Source organism: Rhinolophus sinicus, linkage group LG03, assembly GCF_036562045.2.
Source record: "Rhinolophus sinicus isolate RSC01 linkage group LG03, ASM3656204v1, whole genome shotgun sequence".
NCBI lineage: Eukaryota > Metazoa > Chordata > Mammalia > Chiroptera > Rhinolophidae > Rhinolophus > Rhinolophus sinicus.
The window spans coordinates 21,599,952-21,626,828 of NC_133753.1; the positions used below are offsets into that span (position 1 = coordinate 21,599,952).

A 26,877-nucleotide genomic window follows, 5' to 3' on the forward strand; every position below is an offset into this window, starting at 1 on the left:
TTATTATAATAAAAGTAATAATAATAATAACAGCTCAAGAACACGTAGATCCTGTCTTCCATGGAAATTGTGTTCTTTCTGAGGTTCAGAAAGATCAAACTGTGGGTTCTGCAGAGCTATTAGCTATTGCTACTGCCAAGCTGGGAGGAAAGAACTGAAGGGCCAGTGGAAGAACCTGAGGCCCTTTTGACAAAGGTCAACCCCAGAAACTACAAACCAGTGTCCTATCTAAATTCCTGCCAGGAAAACGACACAATGCTCAACTCTTACCAATGTGCTAAACAGCCTCCAGGTACAGAATCGAATTGTCCATCTAGCTCTGCCAAGGGCATCACAGGTCAGACCCAGCTTCTGTCCTCCCACAGGATGGTGACAAGCAGCTGACAGAAAGAGAAGCAAGAAGCCAGAAGCAGCCACACCCTCAGATGGCCATGGACCCACCAGCTGGCCAGGACATGGGACCTGAGAGGCATCAGGAAAGCATAATGATTCTGACGCAGGTTCTGGGTCACACGCACGCGCTTAATTCTGGCTCCACGGTACATCAGTTTGGGCAGTCAGATAACCCCTCTATACCTCAGTTTCCTCTTCTGTAAATGGGAATTTTAGTCCCAACCTCATGGAGTTGTGTGAAACATACAGAAAGTGTCTCAAGTACAGGCAATGAGAGACCCCCAACAACTGTAACAGGAGTGGAGATGCTGCCACCCAGGTAACGCCTCCATGAAGAGGGCAGGGCGCTACAATAAAAAGAGCCCTGGAAAGGAAGTCAGCAATTCTAGGCCCTCAGTTCTGTCCTGTCAGTGAGTAGCAGCCACTATCCCCGTTTACCCAGAGACTGTAATGGCCTCCTAATGGACCCTCCCACTTGCATTCCTGTGTCCTCCAATCCAATCTCCACATACAGCTAAGGTGAGTTTTCCAACCATATGCTGATGGTGTCACTTCTCTGTTTAAACCACTTCACCAGCTTCCTGGGGCCAAAATCCTTAACACGACGCACAGGGTCTGACCCTGCCTATCTCTCCTGCTGCATCTCCTCCCTCTACTCCCCAGCTCTCTCTGCCTCTTCCAACCAGCAGCACACTCCCTCCATGCCCACTGCAGGACCTTTGCACGTGCTGTCCTCTCTGCCCAGAAGGCTGCCCTCCCTCCTCTTCAGTGAGGTAACTCCCAATCATCTTTGAAATCACAGCTCAACTGTCACCTCCTCCGGGAAGCCTTCCAGTGTACATTCCCAGAATTCCTGCATCCTCTTCAAGAACAATTACACAGCTGTACTGTTGTCTCAATTTATAATTGCTTAATCTCCCTCTTTCCTTCTAGACTATAGACATCTATTTTTGCACTGCATTGCATCCAAGGCGCCTGACACATAATTGGTGCTAAGTATTTCCTAATGAACGAACGGAAGTGAGGTTCAATTTTCCCTAACCTCTTCTTGGTGAGGGGACTTTGGCCCTTCCAGCTGATCCAGGGTAGTTAGAACACCTCCCAGAAGTGGCTACAGTTCCTTCAAAGTGGCCGAGGGAGCCTCCCTGGTACTGGGTACTTTGAGAGCTGTGGGTGGAGGGACTCAATGGAAATGTTGTGATAATAATGATTAATAAAAAGCAGATAAACACCCAGTGTGGCTGGCCAGCCTGGGAAGCCATCCATTAGATCTGTCATTCATTAGAGATGGGGGAAGGGACAGTCCAATCAGATCTCCTCAGCTTAAGCAAACCTTCTCTAAATTGTAGGCTGCAGGCACTGACATTTGATAAATTATTCTTCATAATCCACTGTTGGCTGTCATAAATCTAATCTTTCAACGTCCCCCATCTTAATAACTTGAACAGCCTCACAGGGTGACATGTCTATGTCTCTGCCTATGACAGAGATCTCTGGGGTAGAAGCGACCAGAAATCCTAGACAGTGCAGTATAAAGCCAGGGACCCCCACAGGTAGGGCAGCCCAGGTAGATTTCCCCTGTGTGATCAGAATACAGATCACAGAGGTAACGAGCCATCCTTGGAGCCACAGGTGCCCAGGGCCAAGTGCTCACACCCCATCACAGAGCTGAGAGACAGGGTGCCAGGACGCAGGCCTCAGAATTGGGTAGACTGAGTGCTCTACCCTCCATTGCAAGCCTGCCCACATGAGAACCCACCACCTCTTCCTTGAACTTGAGCTTAGGTTGGTATAAGGGATGTTAGGATATCTTTGCTCTGCTGGGACTGAATGTTTGTCCATGGATAATTCCTTATATTTGCATGTATGTTGCCCCCAGTGTACTCTTATGTAATTCTCGACCTTCTCCTGAGGTCAGGTAGAGGAGCTATAACTGCACCCATTTCAGAGAAAGGCACATATTTGCTAAAGGTCATTCATTTATTCATCTGTCAAATGTTTATTGAGTTACTGATATATGCAGGGCACTGTGCCAATCACTGGGGATTCCATGGGGAATGAGTCCAAATTGGGTACAGCCACCATCTTCTGGAATCACTACTGGAACTTAAAGTCCACTGGGGAGACAGGAATGAACCAAGTAACCACAAATAAATGTAAAATGGCCAACTCTGATAAATATCATGAAGGGAGAGGTAGCTGGTACCATCCGAGCCTGTGTTCAGAAGATTAAACCTGGGCAGGGAGGGCTTCTCCGAGGAGGTGACAAAGAACTGAGATCTTCAGCCAGTTACCTAGCTGAAGAAATGCAGGAGGAGCCGTCCCCACACAGGCCGAGGGGACAGCTTGTGTGAACCACAGATGAAAGGAATAAGGTAGGGTGACAGCAGAGAGCCAGAAAGAAGATGATGAGCAGCTCGCCACCTGAAATCCAGGCCAGCAGGCTCCCGAGGTCTCCTCCGGGGGAAGGTTCCTCATCCATGGCGCTGCCCATGGGGACAAAGCCTGGCCACAGTGGCTCACACTCATTTCTGGTGGGGCCAAGGAGTCCTCAGACCTGACGCACTCACCCCCACAAAACCCCAAACGCCCTTTTTCAACAGCCTTCAGATGTTCCTACATCCAAAACTACAGGGAGGGAGAAAATAAAGCATAAGGACCCTTTGCTTATGGTGGCCTCAGTTGCTGCCAGGACAGATTTCCTTAGCCTCTGGGACGTGGCAACTGCCAGGCACCCAATGAGCCTGGGCTGTTCCTGTGCCTCAGAGCCCCAAACAAGAGAGTTCAGGTACCAAAGCCCTTGGAATCTTTTAGGACATCTGCACATGTTTATCCCAGTAAGTTTTCCAGATTCGCTTTGTAAGTGAAACAGCAGAGCCCAGGGATCTTAACAGGAGATAAACCCAGACTTCCTGGATCTACTGGGAGGACAAAGCCCACATGTGGGGGAAAGCACACACACTACAGGCTGAGCCCAGCAAAGTGGAGCAGGGGTTAAGAACACCCGCTTTGGGGTCAGCTGCCCTACCTGCCAAGGTCTAGCCATGTGGCCTCGGGCAAACTCCTTAGCTTCACTAACCTTGTGCAAACGGGAGTGATAACCACGGCCACACAGTAGGCCACGCAGTAGGGGTGTTCTAACTGTTAAAGGATATTATGCATCTAGAGCAAGGGGTGGCACTGCCGGTTTTTGTACAGCCCACAAGCTAAGAAGGCTTTGTTACATTTTTAAGTGTTTGAAAAAAAAATCAAAATAAAAATATTTTGTGACATGTGAAAATTATGTGAAATTCAGTTTCCATGTCCATGAGTAAAGTTTTATTGGGAGACAGCCCGCCATTCATCACACGTTGTCTATGGCGATGGTGGAGTTAAGCAGTTGTGACAGAGTATGTGGCCTGCAAAACCTAAAATATTGACTCTCTGGACCTGTAGTAGACAGAAAAATGTCCCCCCCCCCCCCCCAAGATGTCCCCGACCCTTAATCCCCAAAGGTGCGATTAAATTAAGGCTCTTGCAATGGGGAAAGCATCCTGGATTACCACATGGGATCCATATAAAAGGGAAGCAGGAAGGTAAGAGTCAGAGCAGAGATACGACAAAGGAAGTAGAAGTGAAAGGATGAGAGAGAGAGATAAATTGACTTAAAGATGTTACACTGCTGGCTTTGAAGATGGAGGAAGGGGCCACAAGCTAAGAAATGCAGGCAGCTTCTAGAAGCTAGAAATGACAAGGAAAAAGTCTCTTGTAGAAACTTTAGAAGGAATGCAGCCCAGCCAACACCTGAATTTTAGGACTTGTGACCCACAGCATGGCAAGATAATAAATGTGTGTTGTTTTAAACCACTAAGTGTGTGGTAATTTGTCACAGCAGCAATAGAAACCTATCACAGGCCCTTCACAGGAAAAGTGTGCTGACCCCTCATGTAGACCATTAGTGTAACACTTAGTATATATCTATTTTTACTCTTTTGCTGTATTTCCCAGAGCAGTGGTGGAACTAGACAGCAGAGAAATGAAACAAGGGAATGCACAGGCAGAGTGGGGAACACAGGACGTGGCACCAGGTGGGCACATCATGGCTTGCGGTTCTGCTGTGCCAGCTGACGACACCTAGCACCAGTCCCCGTTTCCCCTCCCAGGGAAAGTGATCCTTCGCTCCCCTGGCTGCTGTCTCTTACGTGTCATTCCTTCCCAGCACCCAGGACAAATCCTAAAACCTGCTTGGCTGAAGTGACATCTTCCCCAGTGTCTCTTCCCCAGGAGCCCAGTTTCCTCTTAAACCTCACATAGAACCAACCACCAGGCATCCGTTCACACACCAAAGATGAGAACAGCAGTGGGGGCCCATGAGAGACCTGTCATTACAGTGATGACATCACAGGTGATTTGCAGGAACCACCCCAGCTGTTGAAATAACAGCCTCTCCTTCTACAAACCCAATTGCAGGAACACACATGCGAGCGCACACACACTCACACACACACACACACACACACACACTCCTAGAGCTCTTGTTAGAACAGGGTGTTGATCATTTTTTAATATCTGGAAACCAGAAACCCAATGCTGGGTCCCAGCCTCTCCGTGCTGAACCCCAAATTCTTCAGTCCCACATGGACTCTCTGGCCTTCTCTGACCACCAGCCCACCCCTCTACTCTAAGGAGAGGAGAGCAGTCCCAGCCCAGTAGAGAAATCCTTCCCCAAACCACTAGCAGGATGAGCGGGATGACTTAACACGCTCGCTCCCGACTCTCCCCTTCAGTGCTGTGGTCAGTTCTGAGGTGGCCCCACTGCTCATGCCAGAGCCCTGGGAGTCAATCATGGCACCTCCCTCTCCCATAGTCCCTCCCCATTTTATTCGCCCTTGACCTCAGTCTCCAAAGCACATCCTCTTCGGAGCCAGCATCACCTCTTGCTTGGAGGACCACACAAGCCTCCCACCTGGTCTCCCAGTTCCACCCATTCCCTGTACAAGTCACTGCAGAACAGACTGCGCCATTCTCTGCATGGAGCCCATCAGTGGCTGCCAACCTGGGATCTCCTGCACACCTGGCACACCTCCCCAGCCCCCCTTTCAGTGTCTCTCTCTGCCCTGCCATCACTACCCCCTTTCTGTCCCTAGACAGATCCCCGCTCTTTCCCACCCTGGGGCCTCTGCGTTCTCTGTCCTCTGCCCCACCCTCCCTTTACCCAACCACTTTCTGGCCTCAGCTTAATCACCGCTTCCTCAGAAATGCCACCCAGGCCACCCCAAACTCAGAGCACCCTGTACTTTTCCCTCGAGACATTTATTACACCCGTCATTAATTTTTTATTTTTCTGATCACTTATTCAACATCTGCCATTCCCCTATAACTCGATGATAAGCCGTGATGGCTGCCTGCTCGCCCACATAACCCCCAGGGCCTGGACAACAGAAGCTCAACAAACATCTGCTGAGTCAACAAACGAACAAATGATTGGTGAAGTCCCAGAAGGGAGATAGGCTGTGGAGGGTCCAAACACACAGGAGCCTGTGGGGCAGCCAAGCCCAGGCTGGGCCCCTGCCCACTGGGCCCAGGGCTCCACACTTCCAGTCTCAGCCCCAGCAGGCACAGGCCCCTGCTCTCGCTCAAGGTTCAGACACCTCCCTGAGGTGATGCCACCAGAGATGACATCCTCAGCCAGCCCTGCCTCCACTCGTCAGCTCAGGCCACTTTGCCTGCTCTAAATGCCCTCCCGTGTCTCTCTGCTTGTTTTCCTTTTCACAGCACGCAAGCCCGGTTCAGGTTTCTCCTCCTCCAAAAAGCCCTAATTCAGCCTTCTCTGAGACCCTACGTGCGGATTCCAAAGACACCTGAAAGCTAACTTTCTGAGATGACTTTCTCTCATCTTGTCTTGACCTCTTATTAACTTATGTCTGTGACCCACTCTGTACCTAAAATCTAAGCTCCTGAGAGCTATGGGAGCTGTGTGATGAGTCAGTAACTCAGGGTGACCAGCCACACAGTGCCGTTCTCTGACTCTCGCCCCATTGGTGCTACTGTGGAAAGAGCTCTGCCTTCCGATGAGAGGACTGGGGTTCCAGTCTAACCTCTGCCGCCAACCAGCTATGGAACCCTCGGGAAGCTGCTTCATCTTTTCTGGGTCTTAATTCCTTACTCATAAAAGAAGGGTGTTGGAGCACTGCTCCTGACAGCCCTCCACCTTCTCTGATGCTATAACTCTTACCTTCCATCCTGCTCTCCCCTAAATGTGCCCCCGCCATCCTCTATACATGTGTACACGTGGTCACACACCCACACACACATCTGATTCTTCAAATCTGATTCTTCACCTGGCATCAGCTTACCCTCTCTGGTCACACACACACACACACACACACACACACACCAGGAGCCACCTCCAAAGTGGCACAGGCAAGAGGTTCTCTTTGAACAGGGCCTCCCATGGCAGAAATCGCCAAGGGAGCCTGGCCTGGGACACGGGCTTGTTCCCGAAGCTCCATGAATAAAGAAACAGGCACAGCTGGCCTATTCATAATCAGCATAAAAAATTGATTAGCCTTTTCCAGATTAAACATTATTGTTTCAACGAAGAACATAAATCAGGCCGACGTGGAGGGCTTGCCTCCCTCTGCTGTCAAGGACCAGCATTAGGTAGACAGAGAGTGGGGGCAGCGGAAGCACAGGGGCTCCTCCCTGGAGAAGGGCCTGGATCTGAGAAGGGACATGGGAGAGCAGAGCCCTCCTCATCCAATCACCAGCCCCCGGCCTGTGCACAGAGGGGCAGCACCTTTTCCAGGGTGCTGAGATGGAGAAGAGCCCAGCAACCTCACTGCACGCTTCTTAGAGCACCTCGTCGAGCATCCTCTGGTTGGCTCTGGTGGCAGCAGAGGTCCAGGGCCAGCCCAGGACTGAAGATGAGATGGAGGACTGGTGTGATATCAGAGGAAAGAGCGTGGCCCTCAGCGGCAGACTGGACTCACAGGCCCATCGCCGTGGCCTGGAGCCCCACCGCGCCCCTCCATGAAGCTGCCTGTTTAATTGAAGCGTGTTTGTCTCTGGAGTCAGAAAACACTTGGGTTCAGTTCCCAGCTGAGGTGCTGTCCTGCTGTGTGATCCTGAGTAAGTTACTTGGCGTCTCTGAATCTGTTTCTACATCTAGCAAAAGTGGGGAAAAGGGATACCTACCTCGCTGAGCTGTTGTGAGGCCTATATGAGACCTTGTGTTTGAAAACATCTAACACATGCTAGGGTCAGAAAACAATAAATAAATATTCAGTTCCTGGACTGGCCAGGGTTCCTCATCTGCCTGTCCCCCCTCCCACTCGGGAATGCTGAGGGAGGCTCTACATTGCTAGGGTGTGAAACTTTGTGAAAAGCACAGGGGTCCCTACAGAGAACAATGGAACACAAGGGTTAGGAGCTTAGGTTCTGAACTCAGCCTATCTTTTGCTCCTGACTCTGCCTTACACTCTCTGTGTGACCTCACACATGTGACTCAACCTCTCTGGCCTTGGTTTGCTCCTCTGTAAAATGGGAATAACAGTACTTCTTCTCATAGGGCAGCTGTGAGGGTTATGGGGGATGGTGCCTACAAAGTAACACCACTGCCCCAGCCACCCACTTCAAATCTTCCTTCCCGCTCCAGCCTAACTTGCAATTCCCAGTGTTTGCATCTGTGCCCGAGAACTCTTTCTCCACAGCCGCAGAATTAACAGCCCTCAGGAACAACCATTACTCAGGAAGTTAGGAAGCTGGGGTATAAACAGCCTACCTTCTCCCTTGGCCCTTGGGTGGGATAATTCTAAGGTGCTTGAGTGGCACCATTTGCCAGTCTCCTCACAGGATTCATCTTCGTCTGCCCACCGCAGCAGCTGGTTTAAGAGTGCACAGTCACCAGCTGCCTTCTCTTCCCTGGGCCACTTCCCCACGGGCAGCACCTGATTCCCACACATCCACTTCCACTGGAATCCTTGTCTCGGAGTCCTCTTCTGGGAGAGCCCAACTCGGGTGAGCACTTCTCACGCCATGAGCCCTGGGGCGAGGCTGGCCATCCTGGGCACTGTACGATGAGGCAGGGCCTGGGGCTCCTCCCATAGTTTCTACTCCAGCCATCCCCAGTAAGGACAATCCCCGGCTCACATGGCGACAGGCAGAAGGCGTCAGAAACCACTGAGTCACTTCCACCCTGCCCCCACAGCCAACCCCAGCCCTGAGCAGCCTGCCAGAGAAGGCTCACTCCCTCTCCCTGGAGAGGGAAAGGAAGGTCACAAGTCCCAAGTGAGAAGATGAGGCCCCTCTAGCAGCCCCACAGGCCATGGGGTCAGCTGGCAGGGCGGCTCCTTCAAGAGCAGTGGCCGTGCCATTTGTCCTCTGGCTTGTGGCCTCCTGACTCAGTGCCCAGCCTGGGACACTGGCTCTGAGCTCCAGGGGGAGAGAGGAGGAAAAACTGGCCCTTGCCCAGCTCCAGGGGACAGCTACAAAATGGGGACAGCCTCACTTGCCAGATGTGGATGATGGAAAGAGGCTGCTCTTGCAGCTCCTGCCTCCATGCGTCCTGCACTGTTGACTCCACTTAAAATGTCTCTTTTCCAATGTCGTGGGGGCTCACACACACATGCACATACACGCTCTTAGCTGGTTTGACTTAATGTTTCTTCTAAGACCTAGAGCCTGTGGTGACTCCCTAAAGCCTGCCTGTACATCAAGGCCCCATACCTACGACCACTCTGTTGCCCTGCAGAGAGCAGCCCTTCCTCAGGGCTGGCCACTGCCCAGCGGGAGGGCTGGGGGCTCAGGCACCAGAGCTCCAGGCCTGGTTCTTCTTCTTTTAGCTGTATGACTGTGGCTGTTCCTTAACCTCTCAGGGCCTCTGCTCCCTCATTGGGAAAACTGGAATGGTAAAATCTACCAACCTTGTAGAATTATTGTAAGGGTTAGAAACAATATCTGTAAAACAACCAGCCGACGTGTACTACATAGCAAGGACCAAATAAATAGAAACGAGAACATTATTCCACTGACACAAATGTCGATAGTTTTCTCGCTTTACCCAGTTTTATGCCTTTTTCTGCCTTGCTGCTTCCCACCCCACCCCAACTCTAACCTTGGGGTTTAAATGAGAGCGGTCACATCTTCTCACAGACCCTACCTCCTCCGACCGCAGTGAGCTGTCTGACAAAGGACATCTGTATTTGTTCCCCAGGGCTGCCATAACAAATTATCACACACTGGGTGGCTTAAAAGAGAAATTTCTTGTCTCACAGCTCTGGGGGCTGGAAGTCTGAAAGAAGGTGATGGCAGGCCTGCATTCCCTCTGAAGGCTCTAGGGGAGAATCCTCCCCGGCCTCTTCCTCATTTCTGGTGGCTGCCAGCAATCTCAGAAGTTCCTCAGTCTGTCGCTGCATCACTCACATCTCTGTTCCGTCATAATATGCCCTCCTTAGAAGGACACTATTCACGGGATTTAGGAGCCACCCCAATCCAGTATACTCAGAAAGTCATCTTCGGTTACCTAATTATGCCTTCGAAAAAACCTTAATTCACACTCTCAGGTTCTAGGGAGACATGAATAGAGGGAGGCACATGGGAGGGTGGGGGGAGACATGGTTCAACCCAGTACAATGTCTGACGTAAGTAAGTTGGTCAGAGTCCTGATCTGGAATTTTATAAAATGAAACTGGGGTGGGGGAAGCCATCCTAGGGGCAAAGCTGGGAAGAGGTGAGGCTGAGAGCTGCCAGTGGCAGCTGGTCGTGGAGGATCCATCTGTGTGAACAAAGCTGAACTGCAGGAAGAAGCTGAGAGACAGACAGGAATCCTGGAAGAGCCGCCCCAAAAACAGTTCTACCCCAACACTTCCCAAACTGTGATGACATGACATAAGACATCTGCCTTTTTGCCTCAGCTCGTTCAAGTTGAAGCTCTGATCCTCACAACTACAAAAGACCTCATGCATCCATCTGTTACGGCTTGCACTGTGTCCTCCAAATACTCATGTGCTGGTCCTAACCCCCCATTGCTTCACAGGTGACCTTGTTTGGAAGTAGTGTCACTGCAGATGTAATTAATTAAGGTGAGGTCATACTGGCAGAGGGTGGGCCCCTAATCCAATATGACTGTGCCCTTATACAAAGGGGAATTTGGGACACAGAGACAGACACACACACAGGGAGAATACCAGATGAGCGTGAAGGCAGAAAACGGGGTGATGCTTCTATAGACCAAGCAACACCAAAGACTGGCTGCAAATCCCCAGAAGCGACAAGAGAGGCCTGGCTCAGATTCTCTCTCACAGCCTCAGAGGAACCAACCCAGCCGACACATGGCTCTTGGACTTCTAGCCACCAGAACTGTGAGAAAATACATTGTTGTTTATGCTGCTCAGTTTGAGGTACTTTGTTGCAAAAGCCCTAGGGAACTAATGCACCCAACCCTGCTGGTCTTCGCTCAGGCACTGAGAGCTGCGTTCAGCACTTAACCACCACACTGTCCAGTCTCGGACGCCCTCATACTTCTGCTCTTTAAATCTTATTCATCCTTCAAGGGCCAGCTCAAGACCCACCTCCACTAAGAACCTTCTTCTGAACTTGCCCTGAAATGCTCCTGCATCAGCCCTACAGCTGAGTACTTAATTATTCTCTAATTATTCCGTCTGTGTATTGTTCTGCCTGCCCGGCTTTGGTAAGAAGGAAGGGATGGAGGGAGGAGAGAGGGAGACACATGGCGTTGCCATTCTCTATATCCCAGTGTTGGCACCGAGGAAAGGACATAGCAGCTGCTCAACATATCTGTATTTTCTGAGTGAGCAAAGCAGGTGGAAGGTGCCAACCATCCCCTGTCAGCGAATGGGGCCACCATAGCCCAGGCCTTTTCTCCATAGCAGCTGAGCAGAGGGCTTGGGTCCTACCCTACAGGTCACATCCCAAAGACAAGGAGTATCCCCAAGCGCGGTCTGTGGATTGAAGGTGAAGTGGGGAGCACCGGCATGTAATCGCCCCAACCCAGGCAAGTGGGAGGGCTGGCAGGACGGTACAAAAAACACCCTAGGATCCTATCACCATGACGGAGAAACTTATGAAAATACGGCTTCTCCCAAGTCCACAAAACACTCCAAGGTCCCACACAGGCTGAGCGCTGAGAGGCCCTTCGGATTTCTTTGACAACAGTGGCTTCATTCCTGAGTGCTGGACACCTCATTCCAGGCCCTGAGCTTCCAGACAGTCCGGCAGGACAAGCACTGGCTCAGGAGTCATAAGACCTGGGTTCGAGTCCTGCTTCTACCACCCTCCAGTTGTGCCACGTTGGGCAAGTTACTTCTCCTCTCAGAGCCTGTTTCCTCCATTGTGAAAAACAGAGGTTGGATGAGATTCCTAAACCCTTACAACCCGTGAGTTAGCGGTTTTCTTGAACAACACACACACACACACACATACACACACACACACTTAGCTGATGGGCCTTAATGTTGGCAAATCTAAAGCACTTGCCACTGAACAATAAAGTCTGAACAAGAAGAGCCAGTGTCTGTCAAACGCCAGGAAGATCCAGGCACCAGGGTATAACCGACATACTCTGAGGGTCCCGGGTGCACTGTTTCAGCCTACAGCTCCTGGGAGTTACTACCTGCCAGGCACTGACTGCATTTAGACGGGTTATATCTCTCAGTCCTCGTCACAGCCCTATTAATGTGAACATTCTATTATCATCCCTGTTTAGAGAGGAAGGAGCTAAGTTTCCAAAAGAACCAATGAGACAGAATATGGTAGCATTTGGGATTCGTTCGAGGCTCTCTGACTCCAAAGCCTATTTTATTAACCTTTAGGCCATGCTGCCTCAGAAATGATCCTGTGCTCCTTCTAGAAGCCAGACCCTGCCCTCGCCCATAGCCCGCAGGTTAGATAGCCCCAGACAGACCCTCACACAGCTCTCCACCGGCTCCTAAAGAAATGTCCCATGAAACAATGGACCCGAGACCGAGGCAGACGCAGAGCTGACCACGCTGAGGACTCCAGGCCCCATAACGCCATGCCATGAAGTCCTACATCAGTGCACGTAACAAACCATTACTGAGCACCTTTTGTGCACCAGGCACTGGGCAGGGCTCTGAAGGAAGCTCAGGCTGCGTGGGAGGAGACCTGCTATCCTAAGAACATAAACCAAGCATTGAGGTGACCAGACAACCAGGCCAAAGTGAGAGGACCACCCCTAGGTCAAGCCAAGTGCTCTGGACTCACAGTCCCACCTGGCGGGAGGTCAGTGAAGGCTGCAAGGGAACAGGGGCATTCGAAGTAGCTCTTCAATTCAACTCCGCCATGTTTACTAGCACCTACTATGTGCAGAGCCCACACTAGGACCCTCGGGGGAGTCAAGCAGGGGAAGCAGCCAAACTTAAAGCAACAAATAACTGCATGAGAGCTGCAGCGGGGGACAGAAGTGCCCCAGGGAAACAGAAAAGAGCCCTTACTCCTGACTGGGAGTGTGTGCAGAGGCCAAGGGAAACAATTTCATCAGAAACTGTGCCTCAGTTTCCCATCTTTAAAATAAGTAATAGCACCTATTTCAGAGGGTTTTAGTGAGGAGTTGATCTGTGTGAAACTCTTAAAACAGAGCCTGTCACCTGGCAAGCATTCAGAGGGCACACGTGTGCTGCTGTTGTTGCTATTAGGGCTGGAGCTTTAAAAAATGAGAGTCTGATGAGTAAAGAAGGGAAATGAGAGGATCGGCCTGACGTGCAGCTGCAGGTTAATGGTGCGAAGGCCTGTGCTGTGTGGGGCTGTGTGAAGAGTGGAGGAGGCATGAGGCCGGAAAGAAATCAGCAGCAGCAGCTCCTGAGTTGCTCTCTGGAGGTCTCTATTCCATAGGCAAGACCGGGACGTGGCCCAAGCTGTGTAAGATTCATCCGGAAGCTATGGAATAATCAGACCGAAGGTGACTCTGAGACTGGAGCAGGAGCCCCTCGAGGAGGAGGCAGGGGTGCAGGGCCTGAGGGAGGGCAGCGGCTGCAGGGTGGAGGCCAGGGACAGGCAGACCTGGGGAACAGCCGTGCCACGGTGGCCGCCTCAGTCTCTCCCCCCAGTGACTAATGGCACCCCATCCATCCCGGCTGACATTAATGCTTCCAGCCATCCATCTCCCACTCGTTAAATTACCATTTATGGCCAAAATCTCTCTCTCATAATTGATAAAAATCTCCTTTTGATGTTCGGCATTATTAAAGGGAAAATGTTTTTTTTATTCTTCATTATGTTTTTAATATAAATGTATTTTTCATTGAGAGCTGCTGGGAAGGCTGGCTGAGGCCAAGTCAGGAGGGAGGGTACTCTCTCCCTCGCCCCCTGTCCTCCCCGCACACAGCTGTGTGGCTACCAGCTCCTTCTGTTCCATTCCCAGAACACTCACACTATAGCCTTCTCGGAGACTGTCTGGGGAGACAAAGAAACCAGAGGCCAGAACAAACAAAGATTGTGCTCAGGACCAAGGGAAGAAAATCTATAGCCCACTGATGCCCTCAAGGTGGTCCCCAGGACAGTGGGGCAGCCTGGGGGCGGCAAAGGGTGAGCTGACCTTGGCCAGGCCCCCGCCAGAGTGGCAAAAGCGGGGCAAGACGTGCATAGGCAGGGACCCCCAGAGGCTGGCACAGTTTATGGAGGCTCACTTTATTGAGGAGTGAGTGCTCAATAAAGATTTGTGAGTAAGTAAGACAAGGACTCAAGGAGTTGGGTCAGTCAGCAGAAGAAGGCAGCAAGGAATACGAGAGCATGGAGGCGTGTCACCGGGGAGGGAAGTTTTCTGCCAGCCATGGCCCCCACAGGGGCCAATATGAAGCTTGAATGCCCGAGGCAGTGCCCTAGCCCTAGTCCAGCCCAGGGCATTTCTCCCTGCCCACACCTGGCTCCTCCAGGACAATAGAAGCTGAGTGCAGCTGTCGTCCTGCAAGTGAGAAGGGCTGGGTGGGTCCTGAACACAGCACCACCGCCAACACATGACCCTGGGCCCCCATCTCCACCTCTACCCTTCTCATCCATGGGGTCAGCCCTGGGGACCAAGAGCACAAAGCAGGTGCTGATCATGGACCTCAGGAAACCCAGATGTCAAAAGTGCCCACTGAGCTGCCAGGAGCCCCCCCAAGGTGAGGGTGTTGGCGGGGAGTACACGCCAGAAGCCCACGGTCTAGGCGCCCAAGGCAGCCTGTGGGAGATTTCTAACAGTGGGAGCAAGGGGGCTGGCCACTGGATGGAATGCTGGGTACTGATCAGGGAGGGGAAGAAAAGGAGGATTCTTCTAGCTAAAGAGTCTCTGGGACAGAGAACCATACGAGGCATTAGAAAACCTAGTTGAAGATCCAACTCTACCGTTTATAGTCTCTCAGAACCTTAGTTCCTTACGCATACAAAGCATCCAGCATAATCCAGAAAAAATGGTTAATGCTTGCTGGCCATTTGCTCTATGCCAGGCCTGCCCTACATGCTCCACTTGCATTCATATAACCCCCTCAGCAAGCCTATGTGGCAGGTACTGCTATTATCCCCATTTTACAGATGAGGAAACTGAGGGACAGAGAAAATAAGTAACATGCCCAAGATCACAAAGCTAAAAACCCAACAGGCAATTTGGCTCCTGCCCACCTCAAAGGCTCAATATGAAGCTTGAATGCTGTGTGAAAGCAGGACCAAAGGGACACGTGTGCGATCCTGACTAACAGATCATGTTAATTTTATGTGCCAACTTGGCTGGGTCACAATGCTCAGGTATTTGGTCAAACATTATTCTGATGTTTCTGAAAGAGTGTTTTAGGATGAGCTTTACATTTAAATCGGACTTTGGGTAAAGAAGACTGCCCTGCTTTTACAATGTGGTGGGCCTCATCCAAGCAGTTGAAGGCCTGCATAGAACAAGCCTGACCTCCCTCAAGCAAGAGGGACTTCTGCCAGGAGACAGCCTTCGGACCTGAACTGCAATGTCAGCTCCTTCTGGGTCTCCAGCTTGATAGCCCACTCTAAAGATTTTGGATTTGCCAGCCTTCATTAAGTGCATAAGCCAGATCCTTAAAATCAATCAATTGATCTTTCTTTACTTATTTATCATACACACACACACACACACACACACACACACACACACACCCTATCGGATCTGTTTCTCTGACTAACAGCCCTCGTAAGGCTGCCACCGCCTGGAAGAAGGCATGTCCAGAGGGGGTGCCTTTTCCTAGTTCTCACCAAATTCTCCAGCACAGGGCCTGTGTGCAGGCATACAGAGACGATAAGGGTCATCCCAGAGTTTGCCATTCACCATCCATGCCCACCATCCTGGCCCCAAGGCCTCCACAAAATCCTCTGCTCCGGTCTCTGCACCGCCCCCTCTCAGAGCTCCCACCACCAGGAACCCCTTGCCAGGAGTTCTTCTGCTGCACCTTCCACTTTTGTTCCTGCTGGTTCTTGCACCAAGAGTGCCTTCTTTCCGCCACCCCCGCCATGCTTGACAAATGATTGATGTTCTTGGGGGAAGAACTTTTTCTCCTTTATGAACTTTTGCTTACACCTTGAGTAAAACAAGACAAAAACATCCCCCTCCACTTATACCTGTAGGTTCGTATGAAACAAGGCGGTGTGCATTCTCCAACCTGCTGCACAATGGTTCTCTTAGGAATTCTCAAAACCACTCCGGTCAGAGGGTCCACCAAGAACACTGAGCTCTGTGACAGCACTTGAACCTGGGCACTATGGGAAGTCACAAAACAAGGTCAAATCCAGATCCCCATGGAAGTTCAGGGGTAAAAGATTAATTAAACAGGTTTCAGAGGACACGATCCAAACCCTGATACCCCAACACCAGTATAAGCGGTGCCCATAACGAAGGTATTTCTGTGCTCCACTCCAGCAGCTGACCTCATTTCCTTCCATTTTTCACATAATTTCAGAAATAAAAAGAACCTTATCTGATACAACAATATTCTGGAAAAACACAAAACTGGTTCATTTATTGAAATATATGGTAACAAGATTGGACTTGTCTGTATGTATTGGGAGGGGTGAGGAGAAGAGGCATATATGTGTGTCCATGACACACCCAATTCTATCATCTCTTCCTAAACCCCACTGTAACTCCTATCCCTAAGCTTTCCGCCCACCGCAAACCTCTCTGCCTCTCCACCTTCCCCCCCTATAAAAGATAACCTCATCTCCCATATTACTAAATCTATCCTCACTCCATCCTTCTTTGCTCAGGTCCTTCAAGGTCTCCTCTCCCTCAGGCTCATGTTAGGAAAAGAACAGTCAAAGGCTTTTCATAATGTGACCTCAGCCCCAATTATGCAACCTCAGCTCCACTATTCACCAACCTGGACCCCATATTCCAGTCAACAACACTATTCACCACGCACTCTCTGCGCTTTATGCTTTCCAGTGCTGGCACCTTTGCTTAGCACCTGTCATTAATCAGTAATCCCCTCCTCCAAACTCCACCTCCTCCAGTCCCTCCCATCTTTGAGAGCCTGGGTCAGATGCCACCTGCTTCAGAAAGTCTCCATCCACCCAGATGAAATCTCTCTCTCTCCTCCTCCTCCTCCCTTTCCCCTCCCTTCTTCAATCTATCCTCCCTCCCCGCCCACCCCCTGCAAACTCCACAGGCACTTACATGGCCAGGTATGACAGTGATGAGTGTACCTCCTGATGACCCCAGACTACAGGGACCAGGATGAGGTCTTACCCATCCTTGGCTGTACCCACAGCCTCCAGCTCTGTGCCCTTTTCACTAAATACCCAGCTGTTTGGATAACAAAGAGAGAGAAGGAATTAAAGAACTAAAGAAAAGGTTTTGGACCACAGAACTGCAGGCTGTTAGAGTCTGCAGGGGGCCTCAGAGGACTCCTGACCCAGATGAGGAAGGTGTGAGGATGGGTTGGTGGTCACAGTGAAGAACCACCACGTCCACCAGCTCGGGGCCAGGAGCTCCTGGGGACCAGGTAGCCAACAGCCTCATGGCTTAGGCCTATGTGTGTCCCACTCAGGGTGCAGAGGTATCAGCCTGGGCTCCTTCCACCGCATGGACCATGCCCAGGAGCATACAGAACCTAGTCTCATCCACCTGTCAGGGATCCCTTCAGCAGAGAAGGGCCATGTCTTCAACACCCCTCCCTGATTCTCAAGCTCAGGCGCCCTCTGCTGGCCAAGGTCAGCACTGCACCTGGACCCACAACCCCAAGGTCAGTCAGGGGACCAAGGCTGAGACCATCCCCAACCCACTCCAGACCCAGATCACTTCTGAAGCATCAGAAAGTTCAGGCTTCTCATTGCTTCTAAGAATCTGTCCTTCAGAACGTGAGCCTAACATTCAAAATAAAAGGAAAAAAGTCCGTTTCTTTCTGGTAATACTAGCTGAGAAACTTCCAAGACACAGCCACACAAACATGTAGAAAATTGTTTTCCAAAAGGATTTCTGCCAAACAGGAGTTTTGTTGGAGCCCCTGTCTCCAAAGCACTGGCCTGGGAATGAGAAGACCTGAGGTCTCATGCTGTGGCTTCCATGCCCCCCTCCTTAGCTATGTGGTTGGTTCCTTGCTCCCAGCCCCACAATTCCCGCCTAAGCCAGTCCCTGTGCCAGAATGATGCCCCATCACTTGCCCTCCCCTCTACACTGATGGCACTGGCCGCAGTCCGGTGGGGAGCGAGGGGGGTAGTGATCCAGAACCACGTGTATATCAAGGGGTCCAGAAGAGCTGCAACCTCTCTCTCATCCCCCACCCCATGCCGGGGACCCCCCCCTCAGGGCCAGCCCTATCTGCCTGGGACAGGGAACAGTGATACACCAAGCCCTCTGCTGACGGGAGGGGTCCTCAAGAGGCATCGATGGAATCAACCAGCACAGGCGGGAACACCTCCTTCACCTCCTCTCTAGCAACCCCTCCCCTCTCTTCAGTCTGAGATTTAGGGGCAGCTGTGCAGTCTTTCAGTTCCAGGTAATCTCAGAGCCCATCCGAGGACTCAGACCTAGAAAGAAGGTAGTGACGTGTGACAGACCAGCTTCCTTTAACCATGCTTCTGAAACAAGGGACAAAACGCAGCTTTCCACTGAGGGTCCCAGGGCAGCCATGGGCCCAGGATCAGTGGGGCCTGCTCACGTATCTTCCTGGAGGGGGAGAGCTGCTCCCTGAGAAGTGTCAAGGGAGGAACTGGAGGAGGAGGGAAGTACAAAGTGAGTGACTTTCCCCCGCCCCACACCCCCACACCCACCTACCCTGCTCCCCACACGGCCCCTTTCCCCTCCCTCCACCCACAGACTGAGAAAGTGTGTCACCGGGGAACAAATGCCATCTTCCCAGGAGGAGGGAGAAGGAGGAGGAACAGGGAGGGCAAACTGTGTGCCTGAGGGGGCCAGGGTAAGAAACCAGAGGCCTCTGAGCTTCCCAGCTGTGAGGGAGGGATGCCCCCACAGAACCATGACCTTCACATCAGCCTCCCCTTCTCAGAGGGGGCGGGAGCCACAGGCCACCATGCTCAGAACTATTTGGCCAGGGGGCCTGCAAAGAGGCCCTAAAGATGCAGGAGAAGTCTTCCAATGCCAAACATCCTTTGGCCAGCTGGGGGGACCCACCACGACTGCTGACCCCCCAACCTTCTCGTCTCGCTCCACCCTGACCTGTTCTAGCCTCCCTCCTCCAGCTCTCCACAGATAAGTCGGCCTCCAAGGGTTAATCTGCTGGCTTCCCTCCTTGCAGCCACCCCCAACGAGCTGCCACATACCAGCAATGATGCACTTCACACTGTTATTACAGTGATTTATTTAGTTTTAATTTGGGGGTGAATCTCGTGCTGTAGGAAGCAGGAGGCCAATAGTCTTGGCAAGAAGCAAAGCCACACGTGGGACTGCATGGTGCCAATGCCGTCCCCTCTGCCTGGGGTCCCTCCACCCTCAGCCTGCTTCTCCTAGCCCGCAGCCTGCTTCTGATTCCAGCCCTAAATGGGATTCGCTTAATCTCCCCCACTATGGAGGAGATGTTCCTCAGTGGGAAGGGAGTCCACAGAGGTTTCTATGTTCCCCTGCTGTGTGATCCAGCCTTCCCAGAGAGGCAGCTAGTGAGGCCCCCTCCAGGCTAGGGACATCTTTGGCTGGATGCTGGGCACCTGATAACAGCTCTACATGAAGGGATGGAGAGCCGGGGCCAGCTCCACACAGATCTGAGAAAATGGAATAGCTGGTCTATATGAAACCTCTGCCTGTACGCTCTACCCTGCCCGTACTCTCTACCCTGCCCTGATTAGCTAAGGAAGCTGTCATTCATTCATCCACTGGTTCAGTAAACAAACACTGGCACCTACTACATATCAGATGCTGTTCTGACGCTGTAGGTACCGGTAACAAAACCATTATGCTCTTCCTCCCCTAATACATTAGTGCTTACAGTGAAACCACCTAGACGCAACTAACCAAGCCACAGATGCACAGGTGGAGGGAACAAAGCTGTGCAGAGGGTCAGAGAAGATGTCACAGGAGAGCTGGGCTTTGGCCGGGATACCCAGCACAGGGCCTGGCATTTGATAGATGGATGGACAGATGGACAAATGACCTAGAAACACAAGGAAGCCCTTGATATAGAGAGAATGGAGTAGACATTCCAGGCAGACAGAAAGCACAGGCGCTGAGGGCTAAGGGTCCACGGCGAATCTGAGATAAGGCTCAGTGTGGCCAGAGCACAGGGAAAATAACATTAACAGTAGTAGCTAGTGCTGGTTGAGCGTTTGCTCCAGGTCAGAGACTGCACTAAGCACTTTCCATTCATTATCTCTTCTAATCCTCACAACAACTCTAAGAAGTGGACACTACGCCCTATTTTACAGACAAGGAAAGTGAGGAGCCGGATAAATAATCTGTGCGTGGTCCAAGCCCCTGGCTCCAAACCCCAACCTCTAAAGCCACTCTGTCTCAATCCGTCAGTCACGAAACAGATAGGCAGGTTGGAAGTGGATGGGCTAGACCGTAACACTGTGCTAAGGATTTGATTTTAGGGCAAAGGGGAGGCATCAAAGGTTGTAAACTAATCTCAGGAAAGGCTTCAGCTGATCAAGGCTTGACTTTAAGATTATTTTGCTTAGAAAAACTGTAGAAGACCCAAAGGATTCTCTCTTAGAGAGGAGAATTTCTACAGGTGAGGGGAGAGAAGAAGCTTTTTCAGTCGAGATCTGTGCGGTACCCTCACATTACAGCACACCATTTGTAGGGCTGGGCCTGACCCGCAGCTCAGCACCCTGCAGGTGGCTGCTCAAACCGTCCCTGTCCCCAGAAGCAAGACAACCAGATCAGGTCAGCGAGGGGCTCTGCCACTGTGCCGGTTTGGGTTCCACAAATCCTGCAGGTCACTAGCGCGAGTCCAAAGGAGTGTGACCCCTGAGGTGACCAAGGCTTTGGACAGAAGGGCCCTTTGCCCCTTTCTCTGTTGCTCCAGGGGGCAAAATGAACATTGGAAAACTGGGGTTTGAGGAGGCAGGTTTTAGCACTTAGGAGGAAGCCCTTTTACAATTAGAGACGACAGACAAAAAAAGAGACCACCGCGGGCAGCAGATGAGAGAATAAGCTTCCTCTCACTGGACGCCACCACGCAGAGCTTGGATGATTGCCTCCCAGAGACGTCCCAGAAAAGCCAATGCACTAATGATCGGGACAGCTTATTGATGGCATAGAGCAGTGCGCTGGAATCACTCACTCAGGTAAAGTGCCCTTGGACATTTTACCGCCCGACCGAAGCCTCCATCCCTCGTCTGCAAAATGGGGTGAGTAACAATACCTACCTCATACCTTTGCATGAGGATTCAGTGAGATAATGCACGGAACCCAGCACAGCTGGAGGGACATGGTAATGCCCTCAATAATTGATAGATATCATTAGGTTGAACCATCTGAATCATCTTAGTTTGCTGGTCAAACACAGTAGAATATCAACTATTTCATATGGTTCAATTAATATTTTTCACAGAGGGCCACCGAGGTTCCTTCTAACCTCTTTGATTTCAGCACTGAAAGCTGCAGTGAAGTGTGGCTCCACACCGGGGGTGGGGGTGGGGGGTTCCCAGCACCTGGCAGTGAGAACTCGGCCAGGGCCCTTGCAGAAGTATTCCGTCCCGGGGCCCAGCCCTCCCAGCAGAGGCGGGTACCTCTTTGCCCAGGTCCTCGCGAATGACCTGGCGGATCTCTTGCATGCTGCTCTGTGGGGCGTGGCTGTGCAGCACCTTCAGCGTGCTCGTGTACTCCTGGGGCAGCAGGTAGTCCAGAGCCCCCAGGTGCTGGCCCACCTTGATGAACGTGCCCCGGTTGGCACAGCAGAGCTCACAGAGACGCCTGGCAGAACGGAGGTGTACCTGCAGGGAGATGAGCCAGGGCCAGAGAGGTGTGAGCCACACATGGTCCACTGGATAGTGTTCCCTTTCCCTGTCCCGTGCTTGAAAACCTGATTTATTCCCCAGTGTGTACACGCACGCACACGCACACACACACGTGCACACACACCTTCATTCACCTTTTTCCTCAATGTTCTCCTGTAGTCTCAGGACCCAGAGCAGCCAACTCCAGTCTCATACTGAGGCCGGCCTTCTCACATGACCCAATACTTCTGATCTTTTTTCCATCAAAACTTACCTGTTCTGGGTCCCACTCCCTCAGAAATGAACATTCGTTCAAGGTTTTTAGTCAAATCTAATCTACTAATGATTCATTCAAGGGTATATCCAGTTAATGTATCTGCCACCCAACCCTCAGACATACTAGTAATACTATCTGTTTGTTGGAGGCCTACAACTCAGAAAACATGGTCACATATGTTATTTCTTTTAATCCTTACAGCAGCTCAGGGAGGCAGGCATTGGTATCTTTAAAGATAAGAAACTCAGACATTCTGCTTATAAAGAAATAGCTAATAACTGTCAAAGGAAGGTCTAGAAAACACTCCAAACCTAGGGCTCTCTTAACTCAGCAAACTTTTGCAGTGGTCTCCTTTACCTGGAGCAAAACCTGTACTGGCACGTGGAGCAGGCAGCTGGGCAGGTTATCTGGGACAGGGCAGCCTGTACTTATGGGCTAATGACCACCTGTCCACCATCTGCCCTGAGGCTGTGCCTCCCCCGTCATCACCCCAGCTCATCTGAGCATCTTGGAACCAGGAGGGTCCTGCCTTCCTGGAGCTACAGCATCTGAGGTAGGATGGGGCCATGGGCACACACAGAAGACAGGGCAGCCTGTGCCCTGTGGGAACCTGGCACCCTCTCCCACCCATGAAATCAACCAAGAGATGGTGAACACCTATGATGGACTTACCCTCTCTTAAGTGCTATCAGAGATGCTGGCATAATTAAACACATATTGGAGGCAATAAACACATGAAGAATTAAATAACAGTAGGCAACAAACATGGAAGAAACATTCAAAGATCCTATATAATTAGTTGCCAAATGAACTACACAGAAAACCGTTACTTAAGAAATTAAGAAGAGAACACTGCAGCCCTGAACACCTTCTTCTCAGCAGCCGAGAAGCCCGTCTGCCTCTCCCTCCATAGCAGAGCAGATGCCCGACTCCAGGCTTTAGCAGGATGTCCTTAGACCTCTGCGCACCCATCCACTTCCGGTTCTGATGGACACCTCTGCTTCCCACCCAACACACTCTTAGGGAACCCTATGTACACATGATTCCATCCCCCTGGACAAAGTCCTCCAGCCTCGCTGTGGATACCTGGTTCAAGCTGGGCCAAGGCGAGTCTTTGTTCCATGGCAGGGGGTCATAGAGAGAAGGGAATTAATTCTGAGAATTGAAAGAAACAGCACACCCCTAGATGAGTCCAAGGGCTGTGGGGGAGTGGTGGATTCTCTTAAGAATTTGGAAGTGGGGGCTGAGCTGGCCAGTGTCCAATGGCAGAAGGTCAGTGGTATGGCTGGCCAAGGCCACACTCAAGCCATAGTTCTGAGGAAGTGGAATAAAAGGTGAATATGGCCACGTGCGGAACCCAGCCTACCCTCACAGTACAAGGGTCCAGGCCATTACAAACCAACAACTTTTTCCCACTCAAATTATCGGCCCCCAATTCCAACCCAGGCGAAGTCAGATGACAATCACCAGCAGAATAAGAGGGGCATCCACAGTGTGAGCAAAGCACAGGTCCGACCAGTACTCCCGGCCAGGCTGCCCTGGCACCCAGCAGGCCCCTCCCCCAAGGAGGTACACTCAGCCCCCACTCACGGATGCACCAGGATCAATGCCAAGTGGAAGCAGAGGGTTGAAAACAGGGCGAGGACACACCCCACTTTGTCCTCCCTTCCCAGGAAAGACACCATCCAGCAGGTATTCACTGGGGACTTAGAGAAGGCAGAGTTCTGTGCCCCATACCACGTGGGGAGACGCGACACAGCCCCTCACACACAGAACGACCTCAGCAGTGGGGTCCACTGAGTACTGTGGGAGCGCGGATGGAAGAAACAATAAAGCTGGAATTAGAGGAAAGGCTGGGCTCCCGGAGGGGGGGGGGGTTTGTGCCCCTTATGGACATAGGGCCCCTTAGCTCCAAATCCCCCTTTCTTTGCCCTGTGTTGTGATCCTGTGTCATTCCTCCCCTGGTCAGATGGCTCGCCATTAGGCTTTGTCAACAGGGGCTCTGGAGGGATACTAGGAAGCCCCACAGAGCAAGGAGTCGCCCTCACTGGTCCCAGTGTGGGGTTTTCAGCACAGCAGCCAGCAGGGCAGTGGCACTCACAGACCTACCCACCCTCACAAAATTTCTCCGCCACCTGGTAGGCCCCTCCTTTGGACAAACTCGGACCCGCGCCCTCCAGCACGTGTTCTAACCACCCAGCAGGTGCTCCAACATATCAGCTCCAGCCCACACCTTTCCACCAAGTTCTCTGCCCCCATGGACCGTGGCTTCTGCCAGGTCTCCTCACCATCCACCGGGCTGCCCTGCAGCTCAGCCTGGGGGAAAGGGGGTAGGCCTTTGTTCTCCACCCCTCAGCCCCAGAGGGGGCCGCTGCTTTGAGCATTTGCTACTTCTGTACCCTTAGAATCTTCTTTTACTCCTCTTAGGAGTTAACAATCTTTTACTAGTTAATTATCCTTTATATTAAATTTCCCATTCAAATTACTAGCGTGACTGGGCTCTGCTTAATACACAGGGTTAGCCCCTGAAATTGAATAGATTGGGGTAAAAAAGGAGGGCATTTCAGAATGAGAGAACAGCATAACAACTTGCACCTGTGTGTACATGTGTGTACGTGTGTGTGTACGCGTGTGTGTGAGGGTGTGTGTGTGTTGAAGACCTGCTCCACCATTTTCCTTACACTGGATGGATGCACATCTGCATTTGTCTCTGCTGCTGGCAGCCCTCAAACAGCATCAGCCTCATCCTGCCAAGCCCTCTCACCAGGGCTCTGCTGCCCCTCACCTGTGGCTTGAGCCAGTCCCAGGTAGATTGTCTCTTAGCACAAAGCGATGGGCACCTTTGGGACCCTGTCTGGACAGTGCACTGCCTGGGCACTCTCTGGTCGCACAAGCCCAGGAAGGCCAGTCTACCCGAGTCACCAGTGACTTGGCACGTCTGCCGTTGGGGCAAATCATGTGTGTCCCCTGTACACCTGTGTACCTCGACGCAAGCTGTACATGCGCCGGAATGTAGACTGAAGATGACTATAGGTCATACACTCACACAACCATCATCCATGAAACTGAGTCAGCATCTGCTACGAATGGTACCCACATTTCAGCTAAAGAGGCCCCAAAGTCACCTCCAACTCAGCTTCTAAACACACACACACAGAGTCACATTGACGTGAGGGACACTGCCACTCACCAAAAATTGTAAATGTGCTTTTAAGGCCAAAAGACATAAATGCTAAAGAACAGAGCAAGCATCCAGCTCTTACGGCTTCATTGTCCTTTGGGATCAGAAGGCAGGTCCCACTCACAATTTCAAGAAATCACTGGCTTAGTGCATACTCCCCCTTTCTACATCACTTACTTAATTTGGTGCCTCAGGCGCTACGCCTGCTGGCAGTAGGGAGTACACACAGGAATCTCACAGTTCTCTCCTACCCAACATCCTTTCTCCCAACCACGCAAGGGTCTCACTGAAATGCAACGCTTCCGGAATCTTCTGACCTCTGCGTTCCCTTGAATCTAGTCCTTCGTACTATGCATCTCTTCGAGCACCTACACAGGCATCAGCCCCAGGAGGGACATGAAGGTAAATAAAAGTTAATTTGTAACAGTTCTGTCCACTAGAACTTTGGGCGATGATAGAAATGTCCTGTATCTCCACTGCCCAATATGTGGCCACTAGCTACATGGCTACAGGTGGCCACTGAGCACTTGAAATGGGCCTACTGCAACTGATGAACAGAACTTTTCATTTTATTTTAAATAATTTAAATTTAAATCGCCACATGTGACTGGTGGCTACCATATTGGACGGCTCAGGTTTATAAATTAGTAACAACTATCATAAACAAGCATTTTTTTAAATTCATATTCACTTAAACTAAAAAAAAGTTCACCCATTTCTCCCATCCCCACCTTCACCCCCAGCTTCTTGCAACCACCAATCTGTTCTCTGTATCTACAAGCTTGGTTTTATTTTGCTTTTTAGATTCTATACCTAAGAGAGATCACACAGTATTTGTCTCTGTCTGACTTATTTCACTTGGCATTATGCCCTGGAGGACCACCCCATGTTGTCACAATGGCATGGTTTCATTCCTTTTCATGACTGAGTAATATTCCATTGTGTGTATACATACAACAATTTATTTAACCATTGATCTATCGATGGACATTTCAGTTGCTTCCATATCTTGGCTATTGTAAATAATGCTGCAATGAACACAGGGTTGCATGTGTCTTTTCGAATTAGTGTTTTTAGGGCTTCTTCAGATAAACACACAGAAGTAAAACTGCTAGGTCATATGGTAGTTCTATTTTTAATTTTTGGAGGCACTTCCATTTGTTTTTCATAGTGGCTGCACCAATTTACAGTCCCACCAACAGTGCACAAGGGGTCCGTTTTCTCCACATCCTCGCCAGCACTTGAATAATCCTTTATTTATTAATTTCAGGTGTACAAAATAGCATACTGATTAGAATTTACACCCCTCACAAAGTGACAATCCCCCCAAGACTACCACCCCTCTAACACCATACACAGCCGTCACAAGGGCACTTACTATCTTCCTTGTGCTGTCTAAATACTATTTCTGGCCTACAGTAAACACTCAAATCTAGGTGGTTGATATTGTTTTTAAATCTGCACAGTATCTCTGTAAAATGATCTTAATGTGTGTCTTTAAGGATGAAGAAATAATCTCAGAGAAGTTCAGTGACATTCCCAAGGTCCCAGAGCCAGGAAACGGTGAAAGGTTGGTGTGTTCAGCCATGTGCCAAGAACAGGCATCAACTGCATTTCTCTATGTACCAGCATTGTGGGGATGCCAGGAAGTAAAACCATGGTCCTCAGGGGCCAAGCGCTTGCA

General features: G+C 50.9%; 1 protein-coding gene across 4 annotated transcripts in view; it reads right to left on the reverse strand.

Moving 5' to 3' along the window:
• Nucleotides 1-26,877, reverse strand: part of ADCK1 (aarF domain containing kinase 1) — a 108,902-nt gene that overhangs the window by 46,455 nt on the left and 35,570 nt on the right. For 3 of the 4 annotated variants that reach the window (XM_019733659.2, XM_019733657.2, XM_019733658.2), the window contains exon 4: nucleotides 21,529-21,732. The exons of the other annotated variant lie outside the window; for it this stretch is intronic. In XM_019733659.2, the coding sequence (XP_019589218.1) occupies nucleotides 21,529-21,732 (204 nt within the window). The remainder of the gene's footprint in view (nucleotides 1-21,528; nucleotides 21,733-26,877) is intronic. 4 annotated transcript variants of the gene reach the window in all.